This window comes from Melanotaenia boesemani, chromosome 4 (genome assembly GCF_017639745.1).
Source record: "Melanotaenia boesemani isolate fMelBoe1 chromosome 4, fMelBoe1.pri, whole genome shotgun sequence".
Taxonomy (NCBI): Eukaryota; Metazoa; Chordata; class Actinopteri; order Atheriniformes; family Melanotaeniidae; genus Melanotaenia; species Melanotaenia boesemani.
In genome coordinates, this window is record NC_055685.1 from 10,325,153 (window position 1) to 10,350,515 (window position 25,363).

Below are 25,363 nucleotides of genomic sequence, written 5' to 3' on the forward strand. Positions count from 1 at the left end.
CCCTGTTGCAGCACACCTGATTCAAATGAATGGCTCATTAGCAGTTTTGTGCAGAGCTTGTCACAGAACCATTTCATTTGAATCAGGTGTGTTGCAGCAGGGAGACATCTAAGATCTTCAGGATATTGGGCCTTGAGGACCAGGGTTGGGGACCTCTGAACTAAACGACTTTTTAAGACAAAACAACTGCTAGGATGTCTTCCAGTCAGGTTTTAGACAGCACCACAGCACTGAGATGCTCTGACCAAAGTCATTAATGACATATGTTTGAATACAGACGATGGAAAAATGTCAGTCTTAGTCTTACTGGACCTCCGTGCTGCATTTGATACAAATGACCACAACATATTACTTAAACGACTGGAGAACTGGGTGGGCCTCTCTGGCACGGCGCTACATTGGTTTAAATCTTATTTAGAGAACAGGAAGTACTTTGTGTCAATAGGTAACTTTACATCTGAGCAGACAAGAATTACATGTGGAGTTCCCCAAGGTTCCATCCTGGGGCCTCTTCTGTTTAACATCTACATGCTCCCACTGGCACAGGTCATGAGGAAAAACAAAACTAGTTACCATAGCTACGCAGATGACACACAGATATATATTACAATGTCACCGAGGCCCCATACAGGCTCTTGGTAAATGCAGTGAGGAGATTAATGACTGGATGTGTCTAAACTTTCTTCAGTTATAGAAAAACAAAACTGAGGTGATTGTCTTTGGAGGAAAAGAGAAACGATAAAAGGTCCCCACAGAGCTTCAGTCTATACACTTAAAAACCACCAACCAGGCCAGAAATCACAAAATCAGCCTATTATCACCTTAAGAATATATCAAGGGTAAAAGATCTGATGTCTCAGCAGTACCTGGAAAAACTAGTCCATGCATTCATCTTTAGCCGGCTTGATTATTGTAACAGTATTTTTACAGGTCTACCTAAAAAATCAATTAGACACCTGCAGCTTATTCAGAACTCTGCTGCTCAAGTCCTCACTAAGACCAAGAAAGTGGACCACATTAGTCCAGCTCTGAGGTCTTTACACTGGCTGCCTGTCTGTCAGAGAAAGGACTTTAAAGTTCTGTTGCCGGTTTATAAAGCTCTGAATGGTTTAGGACCAAAATACATCAGTGACCTCTTGACCCAGTATGAACCTACCGCAACGCTCAGATCATCTGGTTCCAATTTCTTATTAGTTCCCAGAGTCAGAACTTGACATGGAGAAGCTGCCTTCAGCTTCTGTGCTCCATATGTTTGGAACAAACTCCCAGAAAGCTTCAGATCAGCTGAAACACTTTATTTAAATCCAAATTAAAGACTCACCTGTTCTCTGCTGTATTTCATAGTTTTTATTTAGGAGTCCAAATCTGCATCTGTTTCTTTTAAGCTGGAATCTTAAACTTGATTATGTTTAATATTGTTTTTCCCCGCACTAGAACATTATTTCTTACATTTTATCCATTTTATTTGAGCTTTTTCTTTCTGTTTTTGTTTAATTAATTTCATTACTTTTAATCATTGTTTTTTTAATGCACTTGTATTGCTTTCTGCACCCTGCTGTAATGCTTTTATTGTTTTATGTAAAGCACTTTGAATTGTCTTGTACATTAAATGCGCTATACAAATAAATTTGCCTTGCCTTACAGCATCCATAAATAACCGTTGCACTGTTACTTACAATCAAGCCGTCATTCCTGCTGATATCTACCAACACTAGTTTTCATAAACTATATACTAATAAACAACAGCAACACCATAAACTACAGGGAAGAGACAAAACATCTTGTGCATTATGGTGTTGCCATAACAACCTAAAAATGGATACAGACAGTGCTCTACTGAGTCATGTACATTTAGTAATGTTGTCTGCAAATGGCAGGTGATACAAGCCCATCTTGCCTCTGTTACTACATCCCTTGCCTGCTCAGAGGCACTAACGAAACTGGGACCCCCGACTCTGCTTCTGCAGTTTCGCACAACACAAATGCATGACAAAGGCAGGCACATCAGTCCTGGCCTAAAAAGTCTTTCATGGTTATTACATACAACCATTATCCATGGATGCTGTTTCATTACAGCACCAACAATTAAATAAGAGTATATTAGAAAAACTAATGATAAGAGGAAAAAACTCACTACTCTGTACTGTAAAGTTAATTATTTCCTTTAACATGTCAGAGTTTATCTTCTTATATTAATGTATTATGTATGTATCACCACTGGCAGCATTCTGACATACTGGTGTGTATTAGTTGCACAGCAGAGGTCAGTGAGGACCTCAGGGGCTGGAAGATGGCAGATAGAGGGATTGGGACTAATTAAATCACAGACACAATATGAAACAGAAGCTTCTGAATCACAGCACCTGCACTTTTATGTTCTGTTGATTGACAGTTTACTTTTTTTTATCTGAATGTTTAGTTTGTTTTTCTTTATTTTTAGTGCTAAAAGAGCTTCTTTGTTTGTTTGTTTTATAACAACAACAAAAAGTCTGTCAGTAATTTTGTATGAGTACAGTATGTCTCTGTGTGTGCATGTGTCTGGACATGATACAGAACTTTATTGACATCTTCACATCTACACTGGTGCCAACACTGACTTTTAATTTCCTCAAGGTTCAGCTGCTGGGTGGAATATAATGGCAGGAGGAATGGAAGGAAGGCTGAGAGGAAGAAAGGGGCTGGGGAGAACAGGTATAACTCATAATGAAGAACTGAAATTATTGAACCATAAAGACTTCACATACTACTGCTGCAGCCATCACCGGATTTGTCATTGAACACTTCTCAAGGGAGCACATGCAGAGATGCACAAGTGTTATTGTCTTACATAACAGCTCATAAAGTGGGAAGTGGATTGTTCAGGTGTTGTTTTCATGTGTCAACTAGGTTTGCTCACTGGCTTTTTATGCCTGTGTGTGTGTATGTGTTTTTTGGGAGTGCCTGTCAGACCAGATTTTGTGTAGCAGGTCTACATCTGAGAAAAAAAAAAACAAAAAAAAAAACACAAAGTTTGCGTCTTATTGCATCAGCCAGCAATGCTGCTGTAAATCTGCACAGGAAATGCTGAAAATCATAGCACACACACAGAAACATGAACACACAGCCACACAATGTATCATTTAATGCATCTCAATCAATATGTAAACCCTGAATCAATTATCAGTATTTCTGTCTCCCACATCCTGTATCTTTTTGATGTGAATCCTCAGCGTTCCTCTCGAGCACTAGGAGACATCAAACCTCTAGAAGGATTTTATTGGTGGGGCTCTGTGAGCACTAGCTGAAGGGGAGCTTGTACTCAACCTTGCAGAACAGAAAAGAAACGTATTGAAATATTTAAGGGAAATGCATTAGGCTTTGGACAGAGGGCTGAAAGTAGCGTAACACCACCCTTCACTTCAGCTCTTTAAATGAGAATAGGGGGCTAAAGTAGGGGGCAGGGTGACAGAGGAGAGACAAAGCCAAAATACTCCAGTGCATACACTTATTTTTTGTGTCATCCTCTTACTTCTCTTTCTTAATCAAAAGCTTGAAGATACTGTGCTCTATACTACTCAGGCTTCATTCCAAAGTATTTTTTTGCTTTTGATTCATGATTAATCACATTCTACAACTCCTCCAGGCTAGCAGACACTCAACAAATGGCAGTGATTCATTTTCAGGCAGAGTGTGAAACCTTAAATTACAGAGAAAGAGCTTTATAGCCTTCTTGTATCTATGACTTCTCTCTTTTATTAATCTCAAACATTGCAACAGATGACTTGGCTGTCTTCAGGTAAGCCATCACTCACCTGGTTCTCCATCATTTTTCTTCCACCTTGTCCTCTTTTATTCTCATCCTTCTTTCTCCTTCTCCCAAATTAACTCTCTGGATGATGAATAATTGAATGTGAGAGGTCAAGAACATTGTTCTCCTTTAACTCTCCTTTAAAGAGTTACACAGTTGACTAGATTGTTAAAGACAGAAACACATAAAAGACTCCTAAGGGCAAAGCAATCTTATTTTCCCATTAAGACCAAGAAGTCTCTTTGCTTTACAACATTGTCATCTTAAATAAATGCTGCAAAAAGGGCATTTTGCCAAAAGCGTTTGTACTGTAACAAAGGCTAAACAAAGAACCCTGCTCTCCAGTTACCGGTCATAACAGTAAAGGTCACATCACAACTTGATTTCAGCTAAAATTCTGAGGAACATCCACAACAGACTTTAATCATATAGATGTATGTCATGATATAGATCTGTTCTGTAACAGTGGAGGCTGTCATATTGCTTTGCTCAATAATATATGTGAAACACGTTTTAGACCAGGCTTTACATTTCTTTTGCCTACATTTATGTTACCCCTATCTGCATCTTCACTGGTTTTATAATGGCAGCACACAAGTCTTCTTCATCTCTTGTGTATTGGGGATTTGAAAGTAAACTTAAAAGCTCACCTACCACCACCTATTGAACTGGAGTGTGGAAAAGATTAAAGCAGTGGTTGGGAACCCTAGTGCTCAAGTTTTAGATGTTTTCCTGCTCCAACACACCTGATTCAAATCAAATGGATCCAACAACTTGCTCTCAAATTCTGCACGGTGACTTATTCATTTCAATCAGGTGTGTTGGACTATGGTTCCCAGCACTGGAAAAGCAATCTTCCTAAGAAATGTTTTGAGTTGCCAGATATGGGGTAAAGTAAGTGTTAAATAACACCTGTGTTTAGGTAAAAATGCATGTTTATTCATCGACACGTTTAATTCCTTCTTAACACCAATATCAAACCAGCCCATCATATAGCAGCAACTCAATGTATCTATGCATGTAGACATGGTCAAGATAACTTGTTCAAGTTCAAACTGAGCATCAGAATGAGGAAGAAAGAGGATTTCAGAGACTTTGAACGTTGCATGGTTGTTGGTCTGAGTATTTCAGAAACTGATGATCTACTGGGATTTTCACACACAACCATCTCTATGGTTTACAGAGAATGGTCTGAAAAAGAGAACATGTCCAGTGAACAGCAGTCGCCTAGGTCAAAATGTGTTGTTGATTTCAGAGATCAGAGGAAAATGGGCAGACTGACCGGAGGTGACAGAGAGGTAACAGTAACTCAAAAAACCCCTGGTTTCAACTAGGGATGCGCACGACTAATCTATTAATCGATTAGTCAAAACAAAAAAAGTCAACTGTTTTTGTTTGGATGAGAGCTATGGCTCATGGTGCTGTTTACACCTTTGCTGTTAAAAGAACAACATGGGCCTGTTGGTTTGACAGGCAGGTTTCAGTCAGAGGGCAGATGACATTGGAGCAGAGAAACAGAGTTGTAAGAAACACCACACAGCTCTTCTAGCTACAGTAGAGTCCAGCCTCTACTTTACCTCTGCTGGGAAAAGTGAGGGGAACTAACCCTGAAACTAGCTGCAGCTTCAACCAAGGAGTAATCATCTTGCATCAGCCTCCCATCCTCGGTTTGGAGGCAGAGAGACAAAAGTTTAATCTGTACTGTCAGAGTTCTCACCAATAAAGGAGGCAACAGACCAGAGCAGTATGGTTAGTAAACCGTGTTTAGTAATTCAGGGCAGCTGTGGCTACACATGTAGCTTACCATCACCAAGTATGTATGAGGAGTAATTGAATAATGGATACAATGTAAATCGCAATGGGTGCCTTCAAAAGCGCTATATAAATCAAATCCATTATTATTTTTAATAAAAATTATTATTATTATTATCAGTTTTATTATGTTTACTATTATTACTTACTTATTAAATATTATTATTTATTATTACTTCAGGAGCAAAAAGACCAGATGGAAAGACAATGAAAAAAACAAAAAACAAAAACAAACTTGTTTTGTTGTTGCTGAACGGTCCTGTGGGTGCTGTGTTTAGTTCACCTAGTATAGCAGCCACCCCATAATCACAGCCAGCCCAGGTTCTGTCCCGATATCTCCCACTTTCTCATCTACCTGCTATACAATAAGAGACACTAGAGCCTACAGAAGGTTAAAAATAAAATACACTAATGTAATAAAAACAACAACAACAACAAAAATAAACACTTGTGTATGTAACACACACATACAGATAACATCTTAGTCAATTTCCCTTTGGAGATATTATTTTTTCCATTTCATTATTGGTGACATTATGGTGACGCCACGACTAACTCATTTCCACCGCGTATGTGTGCACCGCGTTACGGCTGCTCCGCGGCCTCCACTGTTTGGTTCCCACCGGGTGAACCGCAGCGCGTGTCAGAAGCATCCCCGAAGCACCTTGTCACGGCTCTCCACTAAATTTACGCACTGAGTCTATTTTTGATGGAGCACGCACCCAGAAACTCAGCAATTCAGATAGGGGAAGACAGGAAATCAGACACTGGAGCAGTGTAAAAACAGAAACGGCAAGTGCCGTTGTAGCGAGAGTGGCTGGCCTGGATCTTAGCATCTCTCTCTCTCTATCCCCGCCGCAACCCTCCCCTCGCCCTCCCTCTGCTTGTAGCCGTTGAGAACAACTGCACAAAACTGACGTTACTCCATCTGCGATCGACTAGTTTTGCCTCACATCAGGTCCCGGATGTGTGGCACAAAAGTTTGAATTTCAGATCTGAATTTGAATGGAGAGAACTGAAACTGAACTATGAAAATGAATTAGGGAATGAATTTTTTCAAATACAAAAGTTTCAACTTTACCAATATACACATTCAAAAAACAAAGATTCAATATCAAATATGATAATTTGGATTCAGTTTTTTTAAGCAATTATTCAAACAGGCATATTCAGATTCAAATTGAATGATTCAAATTCAAATATAAAGAATTCAGATTCGCTCCCCAGTGGCACAAAGTTTATCCAATAGTATTCCTATATTCATTTTTAATCAGTTTTTGGTCCCTGACCTCCTTCCTCTGTACTATATAATTTATGTACATACACTAAAAAAAAAAAAAACATTTCAGAGAGATAAACCCGACTGTCACTCAACTACATGTTGACAAATTACGTGTTTGCTTGCACCTCAAGCACAATTGCAGACTTGCTTTTACCTCTGTGCCACAATATGTATGTAAGAATGAACTATTCAGCATTTTGTCATGTCAGGAAAAGCAGATTTGTAATTCAAAACTGTAAAAGTGACTGCTTTCCATTTAGTTGAACAAGATGACATTTTTTGTATTATACAGTCTGGCTCCTGTCTTGGCTTGCAGGGACAATAAATAGAACTGAACCATTACTGACAAAATTGCCTCAATTGGGACTTTTCTGCTCTAGATCAGAATGATTGCTGGAAAGAAAAGGTCTACAGTGAGAGTACAAAGAGCAAAGATGGACACTTTCCAGGCAAGAAATGTGCCAATTATGGTATTTACATAATACAGTATCCTGTGGCTTCATCACATACTGGTGTTTTTGGCTTCCTTCTGTTAGACTTCAATAGTCTAGCCATGATATGTGGGAACTATTCTCTTGAAGAATTTTGGGCGAGATTTGACCTTATAAGATCTCTATATGAGGACACAGCTGCATTATTTTAGCAATCATCATTACTACTCTTCATCACTCTACCTCTGTAATGTGCTGCTATTCATAACTGAAAGCTTTCATTGCCTCTAATCCTTCTTTGACTTCTTATAGACCCTGTTAGCCAGTCAGAAATATTATATATTTCTATTAGTGACTTCAGGGGCAATGCAGGTGTAAACTGGCAGAAAGTAAACAAAACCCAAATGTAAAACTCAGAGGACTGTAAAAGAATATCCCATTCATCTTTCATACCTGCTTTGTCCTTTAAAGTGGTGTGGGGAGCTGGAGCCCATCTGAGTTATCACACAGTGACAATCGATTACAAATAACAGGGCACACACTGACATTCAAGTTAGAATTTCTAATTTCCTTTGAATGCATGTTTCTGGATTGTGGAGAAAACTGGAGTATCCAGAGAAGTCTCACATGAACTCCACAAAGAGAGGTTAATCATCACACCATCAACCAGGGAATGACTAAAGAGAAACTCCATACTTTTGCACTGATATCTGAAGAAAATATTTACCAGAATTAAGACTTTAAACATTAGTTTTGTGTTCAACTGTAAAAAAATGTATACAGGCGAGTTCATTTATTTCACACGAGGACAAGTTACTATGAGATGCGTGTAGACCAACAATACCCAGAACTTAAAGAACATAAGGCATTTCATCAAGAAGGTATGAAAATTCTTCAGCCTAGGGTCATTTTGCATTTCCACTGGGTACAGGAAGATTAGACAAATTAAGTCCGCTGAAGTGTATCACTCCTTCCTGACAGTCCTCCATTGGAGCTAGAGTTGGCACTGCTCACTGATGAGAGCTGCCAACATCGTTTAACAAGGAAAGAAGTTTCAGCCGTATTAGCTCTAAATCAGTTTCTACGGGGTTTTGTTGTTTTTATTTGTGTCTTAGAGCATAACCACTGTGCATAAAGCCGGAATTAATGTTTCACTGCTCTAATTTCACTGCTTTCTTGTTACTGGAACAGTATGTCTCCATTTATCCCTGAGCGTGTTTGACCACTGCACCACAGTGACTTAAGCAGGCAGGAATGTATGAATTTAAATGCTGAGTTTACAAACTTTAAGAACTAATAAATCTTCAAATGAAGAAAGTTTATGAGATGTTATGTGTATAACACCAGAGATAACCAAGTTAGAACCATAAATTTAAATTCTGTTAGCCTCACTCCAAAGGTCCATTTTGGGGGTTAAATTTCACCCCTGGCATCCCGTTTAGACTCTGGTTCCTGCTGATAAATTGCAGCTACAGTTATTATGAAGTGATGTTTATGTCCTATTTTCTGTTAAGCTAGAGCCCATGACCAGGTAGGATAAGGCAGTCTATTTAAATACACTACCGTTCAATAGTTTGGGGTCACTTTGCCATGGGATTCAATAGGGAAGTGACCCCAAACTTTTGAATGGAAGTGTATGTTTGTATTAATCTCACTCATCCTTTGTGTTCTGCATCTTGACATTAAATTTCTACCAGATCATTACAAACTATTGATTGTTATAGTAGCTATAGGTGGTTGTCAGGGAATTTAAGCTATAACATGCTGCAGATTCACTTCACTGGAAAAGCAAAGAAGATAAGGGAAAAGTTGGTTGAAAGAATGTGTGTGTAAATGTGACTTTAAATCACTCTGTCACCATTATGGCTGCACAGCCTGGGCTCATCTTCCCTCAATCTGGTTAAGAAAGCATAGTGTAGGAGAGAGAAGTTAGTATGCAGCTCGCTGTCCTCTGAATCAGAAATCAAAACCTGCCTCTATTTTGTGGTGCAAACACATTGTCTATTCACAGCAGCTAAACTAACATGCATTGCATGTGTGTGTGTGTGTGTGTGTGTGTGTGTGTGTGTGGATAGGTGAAAATAAAGCTATCCTTTAAAAATTTCTAAACCTTATCACACCTAATTGGGTTGATTAAGAACGGGTTCTCTGCATCCAGAATCAATTGACTGAGCAGAAGAAAGCTGAAGAGCAACGAGAGATGAGAGCATGATGAGGAATGCTCAATGTTGCCATGGCAACGCAATTGGAGTCACATGCATTCAAAGCAAACAGTGACATGTCCAACTGTTTTCACCAGAGCATGCTGTGAGAAACAGATTTGTGCTTAGCAAATAGAATAATGAAGGTGAGCAGACTGCATGAGATTGTACTGAGCTCTGACTGACCACCAGCAAAAAGCCAAAAAGAATTACGTCACCCCGCAGACAGAAACAGTTTTTGTGTTTTTCTGAGAATGTTGGTCTTATAATCCATCATAATCCATTGTGTAATCCATCATGCAGGCTCAATCTGTGTGTGACAGAGGAGTAGTAGTGAGGCAGGTGGTGCTGTCATTCAGATGGAGAATGATTCACTGGGGTCAGCAGTGCATGGCGCATTGTGTGTATGAGCGTCTGTTGGTGTGCATTTGTGTCTGGGTGTTATAGTGTCAGTCGTGTCTGACTGAGCCTGTCAAGAGGTGTAAAGCAAGTAAATGTTTTCCTTTTTCTTTTTATTTATTTATTTATTTTGCAGACGGTTCTTGCATCCACATTGTCTCAAGACACATTTCCAGAATTCAAAACTGTGATGGAATGTGGAAGAAGAAGAGAGGGAGCGGACATCAGCGATGGGGAGGGAGTTTTTTTAAGTACGCGACTCTTCACGCTGTTCAATGTCCACTTGGAATGAACAGTCATGATGTATGTTTAGTCTTTACTTTTTAGAGTTGACTTCTGTGGTTTTAATGTTTTACTTACTTACTCAATAACAGAAATACAGAGGACTATTTTGAGTCTGCCCTGGGGGACAAATTAGAGCATTTAACTAAAATCACAATTTTTAACTGAACCTTAAAATAACACAAACAAAACAAGAGAACTTCACAAAACAAAACTAAATCCAGGCCATTGTAACTTAATATCCAAGGCCTGAAGTATATAGAAAAAATCTAATTTTTCTGACTAGTATTAAGATTTGGTTTGCAATTGAATCTGTGAGATTCCAGCTTCCGTTCAGTATTCAGGTAGAAATATATATAACACGGAGGATTGCCACAAAACATGATGTCTAAATATGAACTGCTGTATATTCTAACAAGAACACAAAGACGAGATATTAACGTCTTCAATTACCAACTGCATGATGCAAAATGTGAAGTTTACTGAAGATACTGAAGCTTGAAGGTTATATTTCCTCTAGAAAAGGTTTATACCTAGTCCTTGTACTAAAAATTAAAAGGCCTGATGTTATTTATCTTATTCACACATCAGCCGGTGTGTCACCGATGATATTTCTCCTCCACAGGTCCAGTAACTGTACTTCTCAGTTCCCAGGTGTTTGCTAACTATTACTAGAAGAAGAGGAGGCTACACATGGATCATCTTGACCCAGTCCCAACTTTCTGAAATATGGTCCTATCATCAAATTTCATCAAAGATTGAATATTCTTTCCCATGAAACAGTGAAACATCCCACTTTTAACTTTTAAATATATATAAATATTAATTTCTGAGATTTGCAAACCATTGCCCTCTGCTTTCATTTCTGAAGTGTGATAAAGATTTAGAGTGAAATGCACAGAAGCAGTGATAGTAATTACCACCAACTCCACAGACAGATCAAGTATGAAGTAAGCTCATGAACACACAACAATCAGGTACAACTTTTAAACCACAAACATGTAAAGCAAATCATATAAAATGCCATCTGGTTCCTAGTATCCTGGTTATTGTTGCTTGACATGTATCACCCACCTCATCAGCAACCTAAGACAGCAGTGGCCTCTACCCAATAGGTCAGGTGTGTCCAAAGTTGGTCCCAGAGAGCCGCTGTTGTGCAGGTTTTTGATGTATCCCTGCTCCAACACACCTGATTCATATTAAATAGATCCATCACCCTATGAAGTTCTTTTACAAATGACTCATTAATTTGAGTCAGATGTGTTGGAGCAGGGAGACATGAAAACTTGAAGGACTGTGGCCCTTGAGGAACAGAGATGGACACCCCTGCACTAGACAATGCAGCAAGCCAGAACACAAAAACTGTTGAGGAGTGGCTAAAGGATGACAAAGAACCCATTTACCAAGCTATTAAATCCACATAGTTTCGTTGAATAGCCGCAGGATGCATTACGATACAGCAAGCCACAGCCAACAGGACCTGAAGCCTGAATTTTCTATTTATTTCTTTATTTTTTACAGCAAATTTTTAGTTAGTTGAAGTCAAAACATCATAATTTAGTCATCTGATTCTTGTGGTTTTTGTCTAATTCAAGTCAACTAAATAAAATAATATAAATTGTAAGGCTGATGCATCATTTTAAAAGTTTCTCCTAATTTTCAAATATGTGAAATAACACAGGTTCAGTATCCCACTATAACATGAAAAAGAAAACAATAGAAAAAAAAATCAAGTGGTGGCATCTTTAAGTTTGCAGCCTTGTAAAAGTTCATAAAACAGCATTAGCTTTGGCATGTTATCTTTGTGTGGACTTTAGGATGGCTGGTGGGCAAATGTTGTGACAAATTTGTTGTTTTCTCTAGAGATAGTTACTCCAATACAGTTTATAAAGCATCTTGTTAACTTTATATGACAAGTGAAATGTAGACTTTTCTCTTTCTCCCAGGAGTATCGCATTAGTTTCAGTCTAATTGGATTTCTTCGCAGTTTATCTTGTCTTTCCACACAACTAAAAATATCTGATTGGATCTCGCCCCAGTCCAATTTTTCATCTCGTATTTGTTTCCATTTTGTCTTTTTCTATTTTGACATACTGACTTTGACTTAGTATTTTTGTTGCATCCTGCTCTTTTGTGCCACAGCTGTTTCATCCCACACCTTCAATATGTTTTGTTTCTGAAGCTTTAACCATTCAGACTGTTTGTTTGATTCAACCTTTTGATTGCTCCTTCGGTGAGCTGAACAGAGCTTTGCTTACTAATTTTACCTCTATACATCCTGTATCTTTGTCTTCCCCCTGTTTACACAACATCCTTTCATCACACATTGCCATCAAACATGAACATATCGGCAGGATTTTCAATATGTCTCTAAAATGTTTTAGTCAAAGCAGCTCTTAGGTTTACATTTAAGCAATGATGCTACATAATGACACAGCCAAGTTAAAATAGACTCAACTGTCAAACTGACACACAGATGTGACTCCTGCCTGTGTCCTTCTCTCTTACTAATGACACACAGCACTCCGGTCAGCGTGTAGCAGGAGGGTCTAATGTCTAATCTGTGGTAATGACTCATGCTGAAGCTCTGACGAGCAATTATCCCCCTTGCAGCTCTTCGGCTGGCATCAGGCCATCAGTGTCTCACTCAAACACATCTGTGAATTTACACACTCTCAATGAATTTTTTTTTAAAAAGCAACAGTCTCCTAATACTGCCCTAAACTTTTCAAATCATCAACGCTAACTTCCCCAATAAAACTAGTGCAAACGATAACATGTAATCATATATTGCGTTCACATTGCATAATTTCATATTAAACTAATTTTAAATTAACAACAAGCACTGTGAGAGGTTCAACCATCAGGTGAATCTTATGTTTACTTTTCCTCTGTTTGTGTATTTGAGTGTGTGCTGCTTGACCATGACTGATTATGCACATGCTCCATTTGACAGGTGTGAGTGAGTGTCTGTGCATGGTTAATATGTTTACCTAGGAGATTATTAACTCTGTGTGTGCATGTGTGTGCTGTCGATCGGTCAGCGGTGTCATCTTCGGCGCTGAGTGCTGATTCACTGGATGACACAACATCCAGTGCGCTTGCTACCATGGTCCAAAAACATCCACAGGGATCAGAATAGATCCCAAAGTCGGGAGAGCGTCCAAATCAAGCCATGTGGGCAGATTTATCAAGCATGAGGCATTTAGATGAAGACTGAGTGGATGACTGAGTGATGCTGACAGGCTGCAGATGAAAGAAAACAGGTGACAGATGAAAAGAAAAAATAGGAAAAGAGATGAACCAGTGGAGAACATACAACAGGGGTGTCTTGATGTTCAGGGTTGTTGCCGTTGTTAGTCACACATGCATCTCGTTGCTATGTCAAGTAGTACAGAGAGACAAAAATAGAAGGTTTTGGTCTAATTCCCCATGAAAGTGAGACTGAGTGAAGGCAACAAGAATGACAAAGCATCACACAATTTCTTCACCGTTGTGCAAAAGAAGAAAAATTGCTTAAGGGAGTGGAAGAAAGCGAGAGATAAAAAGGAAATCACACAAAAAAAAGATGCTTGAGTCATGCTGTCTGTTTAAAATTTTCAAAAGTCATTAAAATAATATGGTTGTAGGTTGGAGAAGATTCTAAATTTAGGCCTTCATCCTGATTCAGTGTCTTAATTGTTGGGACACTCAAGACAGCAGGTGATGAGCTGTTTTCTGACTGAAGAAAAAGTTGCTGACAGACGGTGAAGCAACTACTTTACTGAAGGACTGACACACTTGGAGACATTCAAAGTGTTTATGTGACTGACTATGTAAATTAACTGTGAAGTGTGTAATGGCATGGAGCTGTTGTAAATCCTCTCAGATGAGGCCACTTACTCCAACAAAGCTTCGACAAATTTAAATTCTCTGACAGTAAGTATCCAACATATATCAGTGTATATATATATATATATATATATATATATACACACACACACACTGTATGTGTTAAAACATAATTTGTTGGGGTTTAAATTACTACTTTTCTGAAATATGTTTTCATACTTTCAGTTTCCACCATGTATGGTTTTCCCCAGTTGAATTGAACCTACATAAAACTCAGATTCTGTTCTGTCCAACTGTATTTTAACCCATATGCTACACCTTTCCTAAAGTTAAATACTAAGTCAATAAGACTACTCATCCCAACTTCCACATTGACTCAGGCAGCAGTTTTCTCCCATGATGCGTCTTTCTCCTCAGCAGCAACAGCAGCAGTGTTCTTTTCTTTCAGAATACCACTTCGTTTTCCTTGTATGCTGCTATTAGAACCTCTTGCTCCAATGGGGCGAAATAATTATCACATTTTTTGTCAGCCGTTGCCATGGTGAATCCAGGTATCAGAGCTCCATTGATGACAGCTTTTTATTGTGGTTCATGCACATGCCAAACTCTGGGTAAAGATAATCAGAGTCGACTGAACCCGCAGAAGACGATGTTAACCCAGAGTATCTTAGTTAGTTGAACCTTCTTTCTGAAACAGGCCCCTTCGGTTATCAGAAAAGTTAGTAATTATTAATCTCCTTGCTGTTTGCTATGTAAGTGGCTAGAACCATAGATTTAAGTCTAGGCAGAAATGAGTGCACTGCATTTGCCTTAATTAGCAAACAGAATGGAGGCTGTGGGGGAAAATTCTCCATTAATGGTTTGAAAAAAAAAACTCTGCTAGCACCTTCAAGCTCACTATTGTAAAAAAGAATATTTATTTAGTGTCAGTATTTCTCGACAATGAACGCTTTCCATCTGCTCAGCAACTTTAGGGTGTCACACACAACAGTTACAGATGTACACAACTAAACAAGACATGCACTTTTGTTGCCAGTCAATTCCTTTCTTTCTGATTTCTTGATTGGTTTCTTAAAGCTGTTCAGTGACTGAACCCATAATTGAGATTTGCATGATTTTGCTCACTGTACAGTCTGACCTTGGGCTGGACGTTCTGTGGCGTTGACCCACTGGCAGCTGTCTGAAATGTTTCTCACTTGTAAATAATCTTTCTCACAGTATATTAATGAATTTTAAAATGTTTAAAAATGGTCTTTCACAGGTTAATAAGTAGCAGCAGCTTCATCTCTAAGATCACTGCTGATGTCTTTCCTCCTTGGCATTTTGTTAACACACAATTGAATGCTGCAGCACATTGGAAAAAAAAAAAAGATAAAAAAAACTTTTATAAAGGTAATTATACTTGCTCATTATCAGTTAATCAAGAGCATTTTGCCTACCCTCTTACTTCTTATTGGAGTTCTATGGGTAAACTGGTTTATTTTGGTTAAATAATGACAGTGTAACATGTCATGTGTTGTTGTCCATCTGAGGGTGCATTTGTCTAATTTGAGGACCTGGTGTGTAACAGGCGATTTCTATCTTTATTATGTCCTGATACATTAAACTTTACAACCAAAAACAGAGATTTCTTTATTAATGAGTTTTTGTGAAAGCATCCTCCTGTTAAAAGCTTCCAAATTTTAGTTCTAAACACAAGCCACAAAGTCAGGGTTGAGCTCATAAATAGAACCCAAGAGGACACGAAAAACATCCAGACGTCTACTTTAGTCAGCTCATTCCTGTCTGGCTGTGCGTGTCGTCAGATGTCCTCTGAAGGTGTGAAAGTGTATCCTCAGGCAGAGTGATGCAGCAGGAAGATGATGCAGCCAAACACTTATCTGGATCTTTCTGCATGTATTTATCAGTCTATCGTCTCCTGGTTTCCTGTTTGTCTTTGTCAGACTTCCCACTTCGTGCTTTGCCTGTCAGTAGCTGTGCCAGCTCTCTGCGGTGGCTGTACGTGGAGACCTAAGATGTGCTCTGAATCACTGCAACAAAGACATTTCACTTTGTTCCTACTGTGACCTCATTTGCAGCAAGTGATCCGTAGCTATCACCTCACAAGGCATAAAAAACACTTCCTCCAGCGAGGAGCCATTATTTGCATAAAAGTCTTGTAGTAAGTTTTACATTAAAAATGATCTGAATGTGGATAATCCAAGCATTCATAAACAAGGAAAGGCCTGGAGTTAATGTATTCCAATTGAAATAGCTTTAAGAAATGTGACACTGATGGCTTTTAACAAACTTCAGTTAACTTCAGAAATGCCAGTGAAATGTTCTAAAAATGTTATATAACTAAGTAATAATATATATATATATATATATATATATATATATACTTGATTATTTTTTATCAGGTAATAAAAGAAAAGAAAATTACATTCCTACATTGCTCATTGTGTGGTTCATGAAGCTCATACAGCTGGCTATGTTTTAATTTGTGGCTCATATTGCAGCCAGTTATAGAAAAAAAAATGCATGTGATAAATATAACGTAAAAAAGATTTCCAACAACTATATCGTCCAAACATAAATTGGAATGGGAATGTTTTTCTGGAATATTTTCTGTAGATTTGTGTGTATAAAGAGCTTTTTTTTTATTTATTTATTTTTTGTAGCTGTGTAGTTTCAGTGTTTGGCTACAGCAGCATTCAAGGCTTGGATGTTTATGTCATGCTCCCAAAAACATGAATACATATTTAATTGAATAATGGGGGGAAAAATCAGATGGAGAAAAAAAACTAATTGCAGCAACTCTAGAAAATAATGACTCTGAGCAAAAAAGAAGACCGTAGAAAGCCGGCAGATATTAAGTGTAATGTGGGGGAAGAAAGGACATAATCTATACGAGATGAACAAGAGAAATGAAAGGACACATTTTAATTTGTCTACCACAGATCCAACCTTGGATGTTTACTATGCAACCAAAGTTACATACAAAACGGCATACAGTAGATTGTAGGATGATGAGTAATAACACGCTCAATATTTTGGGTGGTTTTTATATGATATGATATAACATTAAAATATTTACATAAATATGTCTTGTGCTTGAGAATATCCTAATAAATGTTTAATTTAACTATATGGTCATTTTGTGATTTTCATAATGGGGATTATTCTGCTGTTTTGAGACCGACTAGTTTTTCACACCCAGCACAGCTACCATTCCTAACAAAAAATGCGACCATGTTTTGGACTCATAATCTTTCTAGATGAGATGATGAAGCCAAAATCTTGTGAAATTGACAGCATGTAGCAGATTCACACCCTGCAGCTGTTTCCGTACCTCCATAAGCAGCAACCTGCCAGGACAGGTGTACACCACTGGACCAATGGTGAATTGGTGTGCATTCATAAATTAATCAACATCCACTTTGAGCCACATCCTACTAAAGGAGTTGTCACGGAGACAGTTCAGGTAACAACTGCAGCTGAAGGCTTCATAACTTGCAAGTAATACTTAAGTAATTTTTTGTTAAATTCTTTCAACCACAGTCATTTCCTCTTCACCAACTCCAGTTACATTCTGCATGACTGAAATTAATATTTAAGAAGGTCATTACTGTATAAATTCTTAATTGTCACATTAACTATAAATGAAAGCATCAGCATGGTGATAGTGGTCCTTATAAATAAGTCCATAATTATCTATATTGTCTAACTAATAATTAGGACAGCACATTTTAGGGAAAATGTATCCTTATCACAATATTAGCATGTACAATAGCAAAATCACAGACATTTTGACACAAAAAACAACATGGTGGAGGTTGATTGATGACTGCAGAACTACAATTAGAGGAAGTTTGACTGTTTTGCATCATTAGCTAACTGCACGGAGGCAGAGGTGGATCTCCTTAAACACCTCAGATTAGTATTAAACCCCCCATACACACACACACACATGTATATATATATATATATATATATATATATATATATATATATATATATATATATATATATATATATATACATATATTTACAAGTCATATCTCATCATAGAAAAATTATTTTACATATAAAACATTTTCTAAATGTCATGCAGAGCTAATAATTAATAGCCCATTAAATATAATGGACTTTTGCAATTCAGAGTTTAATTCTTATGTTATTCCTCTGGCCAAGTTGAGGAGAAGTTGAGGGTCATATATGGCAAGTCATGTTATCATGCCATTGGAATAAACTGCAAACAGTTTATTTTGGTTCAAGCTCATCTGAACACCAGCCAGTAACAGATGGTGCTGTCATGGCACAAACAACAGGAGAAAAACACAAAACCGGTTTCCTTATTTAATCCTGATCAATTTCTGTACATCTCTCAAACTCCTATGGTAAAGAGCAAAAAGCACTGCAGCTCATTTCACATAATCTCCATCTGTCTGCATCTGCTGCTGCAAACAGTTCCTGTTTTTAACCTCATATATGAACACTGAAGCAGTGTAATTCAGTGTCATCTACAAGCCACTGAGTATGTGGTTCACTGTGGCTTTAGTTCATGAACTGATGCTAAAGTAGATAATTGTAGTACATACTTATGTACTTGGATGTCAGGGTATCAGAGCCATCAACATAATGCAGGCTGTACAGAAGCTGTACAGAAGCCTAAAGTGTCAAAATGGCCTGTTGCAGAGACCACAGCAACATTAACACGTGTGTGCTAAACTAGGGTCCATATTTAATGTAATCTGGAACAAACTAATAGAAAAAATAATATAGGCCTAAAAAATTGAAGAGAAAGCCAAGTTATGAGGAAACCTTTACAAAATAAAATTGTGTTGTTTGTCTAATATATAAAAAAACTAAACACTGAGAACTGCATGTTAAATGGGATAAAATGTCATGTGCATTGGTCACGAGTGGGATCATTTGTACTCTGCATCATGTGTGAGTGTATTAATGAGAATATGTGGATTAATCCTTAAGTGTGTTTGTGAGATGATTCTCTTGGCAAGAAAACCAATAAAACCGTCTTTTCTTGCGTCACCCAGATTAGTAGCTTTCATTTTTCCTTTAGTTTGTCTGTTTTTCTTTGTCTTGCTCTCAAAATTCAAAACAACAAATGAACAGTTTATCATCAAGTGGCGAAAACATGCCAGAGAGAAACGATACTGAACAGTCTACTGTTAGTGGCCCAGCTAACCACAGTGGGCTATTCCTAAATGTAGTATGAGACACTACGTCAGGCTCTACCTTTCTTCCAACCCCTCTCTCTTCATCCTGCAATTTTGCTGTTGTCTCTGTCCCGTGCTTCATATTCCCTCTCTTATTCACTCTTTTTATTGTTTTTTTACTATCTTTCCTTTAGCTCAGTTTGCTTGGAGTGGACACAAAGCATTATTTCTCTTAATTGCCACAGCCAGCCAAGAAAACACAGATGCACAACACAGGGAAGCAAAGAAAGGAAGACAGAATGCAAGATAATTAAAAAAGGCTGAACAAAAGGGAAAGCAGGGGATCAATTATGTGATATTAATAACACAGAATTATAAATGGTGAACATTTTGCAATGCAAAAACTCACACAACATCAGATTTTCAGCAAAGAAAACTTAAACAATACTCATTGTTAAGCTTTACTTGATCATTTCAGACATGTTTTTTTGTAAGAACTTTGCTGAACAGACAAAAATCTGCAAATATTTTGTCTCAAAGAACAATTAAACTGAGTAAAACTAAGTACAGATAGAACAGTGATGTTTGATATGAACAGTAAAAAATATTTAAATCAGAATAAACCCCAATCAAACCAGGATGTAAAACTAAACAAATAATCCAAATATTTGTGGGTTTCAGCCTGATTATATGGGATAATTTGACATATTTGTCGTGTTTACATTGCTGGCCTAATAAAACAATTCTTTTGAAGACTTTACCTGGAATTCTAGCCAGTTTCCAGCTACATCCAGGTATCTACTGGACCAAATACACACTAGGTTAATGAAGTGCAATGGGTGGGATATTCAATCCAGTGAGATATATTGCATATTCGGAACAAATACGGACTTGCATCAACTAAAATGCTGCATTGATTCCCTCACATAACTGTGTTGAATCATTGACTGAAGTGCACCCCACATATCAATAGCAACCTTTTACAGCACTTAATACAACATATATTTATGACACAATATCTCATCTTTAAGTCATGCAATGGTTTATTACATTCTGAGACAACACGCTATGTGATAAGAGCTGGCGTATAGTTTCTATATGGGATAAACACTGCTGTTACAAAAGGAAAATGTCTTCAATATGGCCAAAACTGCGCAGTAGAAGAAATTTAACAGCAACGCCAATAACATCAATAACACAAACAACATATTCACAGTGTTATGTAACCATCTCTCTATAACATGAAACATCAAACGAACTGGATGAGAAGTAACTTAAGGATAAAATAATGATCAAAATCATTGTTATTGTTAAATGACAACTTATAGGAAAAACTTGACTGCATGGAAATTGCTTCACCTCATGAGCATAGAAGAAAAACAGTTCAATTTGCTTTACTGTGTCATTTAAAACCATATTTAGTCAATGTAGTCAGTGCTGATAGCTAAAGCTAGATATATTGGCAGATGACAGGTTTTTCAGAAGAAAACTTTTGCTTAATGAAAATCACACTAAAACATTAGAATGAGACAAGTTTATAGATGTAGAACAGCGCAATCAAAGACCGAAGCTTTTCACTGAGATCCAAGTGCCATAACAGGTTATGATGTTGTAACACAGGCAAGTTCTGCAGTAGATAACAAAATTACTAAGGCCTTTATTTCTATTTAGATCAAAATGTGACACATCAATATTTTCAAGACACACAAAGTATAATAATAATAAAAAAAAAAAAAAAAACTGAACATTTGGGTAAAGTTTCATTCTATGGTTCTGAAAAAAATGAAGATGGTCTCATTATCTTTGCATATTAATCTTGCTAGCTTGCTGTTTTTAACCAGCCTCTAGCCAGAGACCAGCTGTAGCTGACTGTACCAAACAGCAGGCAATTGACCAATATTGAAAACTTAAAAATGCAACACTCAACAAAACTTTTACTTGCCTATGCTGTATGTGGCGCCTCCACTGCCTCACTTTAAGAAAAGCTTTCAGAGGAGTCCACTTTTTTTTGTCATTGCAGAGTACGACAGCTGCTTCATTTTAAGTCAAACGTAACATAATATATAAAATCTAAAGAATTTCCCCCTTTCATTTAGTGTCATTATTGTCCTTGCAAGACGGCTTTGCTGTGTAGTTTCCTCAATTTAAGTAGCAATTTAGCTAACAGAACCTTAGACCTTCTTATTAAGAGGTCACTAGGGTATGAATCAGGTCAAAGTGTTACTAGAGTGCCCTCTGCTGGACCACAAAGATTGTAAAGGTTTGACGAAATCCATGGTCTGAACCAGTCAGTGTACACGTTTTTTTATTCATCACTTCATTTGTAATTCAAATGAGCTCCTGACATTACAAGTTTCCTGACATTTGAATGGATGTTCAAACTTTGATGAAAAAGTGACCGTCCCACTGTACACTGAACAAAAATAATTACAATTGCACCACCACATTTTGTATTTGCAACAAAGCAGCTGCGTTTGGATCAATAAACTGATCCTGCTTTCCTCTGTTGCTTCCACTATTTTTCTGAATGAGCAAATCAAGTAAAAGAAAATTCAAGCCACAATTGAAATAATCTTTAGTTTAACTTCACAAATAATGAAACTGAGTTCATTCTCATCCAAAAATTGATACAGTTAGCTATAAAGTAACTCTGCAAGATCCAAGACAGAGTAAACACACATGCAGGACACACTTCTTCATCCTCCTAAACAAACATACAGTTAAATATTGCCATTCAAACAAAGACACAGACACATACTGTAAGAATAGTGGTCAACACTTTGAGTGATGGAAGATTGACTCTCGTATTTATATTAAAAGTATCTGCTGTTCAATCTCTGCACTGTGGGAATGATTGTGAAGACACTAATCCCCACGAGATCAGATGAGGTGAGGTTGGCTGGAGGGACTAAAGGCAGACTGTACGTAAGAGAGAGGGGAGCAGAAGAGAAGGAAGATCTTAGGGAGAGAAAATACAGATGAAATAGGGGGGTGGGGGGTAGGACTTGAACCAGGCAGACAGCACTCAAGCACTGCCTGCTGTTGGCTCTTTGCTACAAAAGCACTCCCTGGACGCTAAAATATTATGCTTTTACTTCATAATGCTATCTTTGACACACAGGCTTATAAACAAGCATACACATACCTACCAGTATGTGTGGTCCAGTGCACAAACCATAATCTAAATCCAGTGAAATCCTGCTACACGTGCAACATGTTTAGCAATTCTATTGCCTTGACTTATTAAAAATAATACACAAATAATCTACTTTAATAAACCCAAAAGGGTACATATATGTAAGAAAGCATACAGCATGCACAAAATCACTTTTTTTTTGCAACCGCAGACATGTAGAGACACAAAATTGTATATGCCATATTGCTGAACATAAATGGATACAAGGAGACAACTGTGAGACAGCATGACAGCTGGCAGGGACAACGGAAACATCATGGAAAAACACAACAACTTCCTCCGACGAATCCACACATATTCACAACAGCAGGGCACCACAGCGGTCACAAAGTCTGCACGTTGACAGATTGTTGCCGTTTACCTTTTTGTGCGTCGAAACATGTTGCTTGCAGCCGAAGGATGTGTTGGCAGATTAACATGAGAGCAGCTGAGCTTCCACGTACGCGCACAGAAATAAACACACACACAGACGCAGTCAAGAAGCAGCGGTTACGCTCCACGTTGGCATGTCAGCTTCCTCTGGCCACTTCAATACACGCAAACACACTGTCTCTGACGGCTCGCCGTGCTTCTGCACACACACAAATGTGGCTTCAGGAGTGTGCGCAAGAAAATATAGCCAGATCTGGAGATGTCATCTGCGTTACAGACGCAGAAAAGGATAATTTAAGAGAGGAAAGGAGAGATGGAGAGAAGAGGCAGACAGAGGGAGCAAGCTGCTGAGCATCCTTGTCAGGAGGAAAGAAGACTGGGTTGTCAAGGGTATCGTGCCAAGCCAGGAAGTGTGCAGTGACAGAGAGAGGGGGAGGGGGACAGGGAGAGAGAGAGAGAGAGAGAGTGAGTGAGAGAGAGAGAGAGAGAGAGAGAGAGAGAGAGAGAGAGAGAGAGAAGAAGAAAGAATATGTGTGAAAAAGCATGTGAGACTGCAATAAAGGTAGTGGAAAAGATGAGAGAGCAGTGACTAACGTGAATGACCAGGCAGACAGCAAAGGACTGGTGAGTATATGAACTTATGGAGCTACAAACCTTATAAACAGATCAAAAGATAAAGATTATGGTGTTTAAGGTTTTTTTATTAATAAAAAAATCATTAAAAAAACAGTAAATCAACGGCAGTCACAGTCCTGGCCATCTTATTTCCTTATCAAAATCTAGATGTAGAAATTCAGTACATAAAGCAAAACAGAGCTTTTACAATCGCAACAAAACTTTAAGGTTAATATACTCCAAAGCCTCTAAACAAGCTATTCTTTTAATTACTTAGTCGGCAGAAGTAGTCTTCAGGAATAGTTCTTCATGTATCATGAAGAGTTATTCTAAGCTCTTGGATGTTGGCTGCCTCTTGTTTAGTTTTCTCTCAGTTTGACCCCACAGAACTTAATGCTTCAATAATGTTAAGATCCAGGTTCTGAGGATTCATCTCTCCATTAGATAACGCCCAACAACCCCCCCCAAAAAACAACAACAAAAAAACAACAACAACAAAACAAAACAAAGCACCACAATATTTGTGGCTTTAATCGCCGTCATTACCATCTTGGATTAGACTGCTGTTCTTCAAGCTTATATGTACCTAATATTTTTAAGCATATTTTATTTCTTATAAAAAAGGGCATATTGAAGCATAAAGTTTACCTATGATGAATATAACTAAACTATTATTTTGAGTTGGCCCATTTTAGTCTTTCTGCAGCCCATGCAAAAGCAGACAATTTGTAATAATCTGCAGCTCAAATATTTGCAAAGATACACCTATTTTCAACTATTTCTTTTTAATTAAAATAAAACATACAGTAACTTTTCTGTAGGCTTTATAGATACTTTAGGAGGTAACTGTTTGTTCGGGAAAGTACAGTGTGCAGGGAAAGTAGGAGAGTATTTATAGATGGAGAAAGTTATGATTTATATAACTATGCCAGTCTTATTGTTTAACATGCACAAAGAGACTCACAGATACAGTTTATTGTTTTTCTAAGATGTACAGTACCAGACTGGATGAGCTCTGGTGTTGTCTGTTTGTCCTAGATATCACAGGAGCTGCTCTGCAATACGCAGCCAAGAGAGATGTCACTTTACTGTGTGTGCGTGCATATGTGTGTTCCCTCCATCCTCCTCTTTGAAACAAATCCACCAAATGTTAAAGCTGACGCGGGGTGACAGTTGCACAGTAGTGCTGAGGGGAGTAATTCAATAATGGATGTCGTCTCTAATGCGGGAGTCTGGATGGATAAAATATACATGGAAGAGAAGAGGCGGGCAGATGGGGAGGAGGGACAGGGTGGTGATATCACTGGAACCCAGAGGGAGGTCAGAGACTGGTATTGGGTGTTTGATATCATATGAGGACTGACCTGATGCTTCTGTGGGTCACATAGGAGAGGTCAAGGTTTTGATAGTTGCTGACCTGACTGTCTTTAATTTCATGTTGCCTACAGTAAACACCTAGCCACCCAATGAAATCCACAGACTTTAGCTCCATCCACAGGAGGATGCATGATAAAAATAAATAAATAAATACAACAGCGCTGAGGAGGACAGGGTGCAGCTAGGGGGTGAGGGCTGTGGTCTGTGAACCTCCTGCTCCAGAGTTTCCTTCGTGTCATGCTGCGACATCTGCCACATTGCCATATGTGTCACAGGTCACAGACAAGACAAACTCCACTAGCTACAGCTCACAGGTACACAGAGAACAATACATGGTTAACTCAATATGGCATAAAATGCACGCTTAATATTATAGATATGCAGTTAATCAAATATTTTCAATTTTTACCTCCAATGATTGTATAAACAACACTGCACTGCAACTAATCCACAATGATGCTTTTTTTGGATGGATTTACTATCCTTTTGCACTTGGCACAAACTCATTTTAGTTGTTGAAAATACTAAAACAGGGTGTAGGGGTTAAATAAATGTAACAGACGCTAGTTTGCCGTGTTTAGTAAACCTGGACCTTTGTCTTGTGTTGTAAAGACAA

General features: G+C 38.1%; 1 protein-coding gene across 4 annotated transcripts in view; it reads right to left on the minus strand.

The window, feature by feature from the left end:
• The window catches only part of mast1a (microtubule associated serine/threonine kinase 1a), a 115,136-nt gene that overhangs the window by 68,653 nt on the left and 21,120 nt on the right, over positions 1 to 25,363 (minus strand). The window contains exon 1 of one of the 4 annotated variants that reach the window (XM_041982523.1): positions 22,745 to 23,124. The exons of the other annotated variants lie outside the window; for them this stretch is intronic. Coding sequence (XP_041838457.1) covers positions 22,745 to 22,764 — 20 coding nt within the window. The 5' untranslated portion in view covers positions 22,765 to 23,124. Of the gene's footprint in view, positions 1 to 22,744; positions 23,125 to 25,363 lie in introns of those variants that run through there. 4 annotated transcript variants of the gene reach the window in all.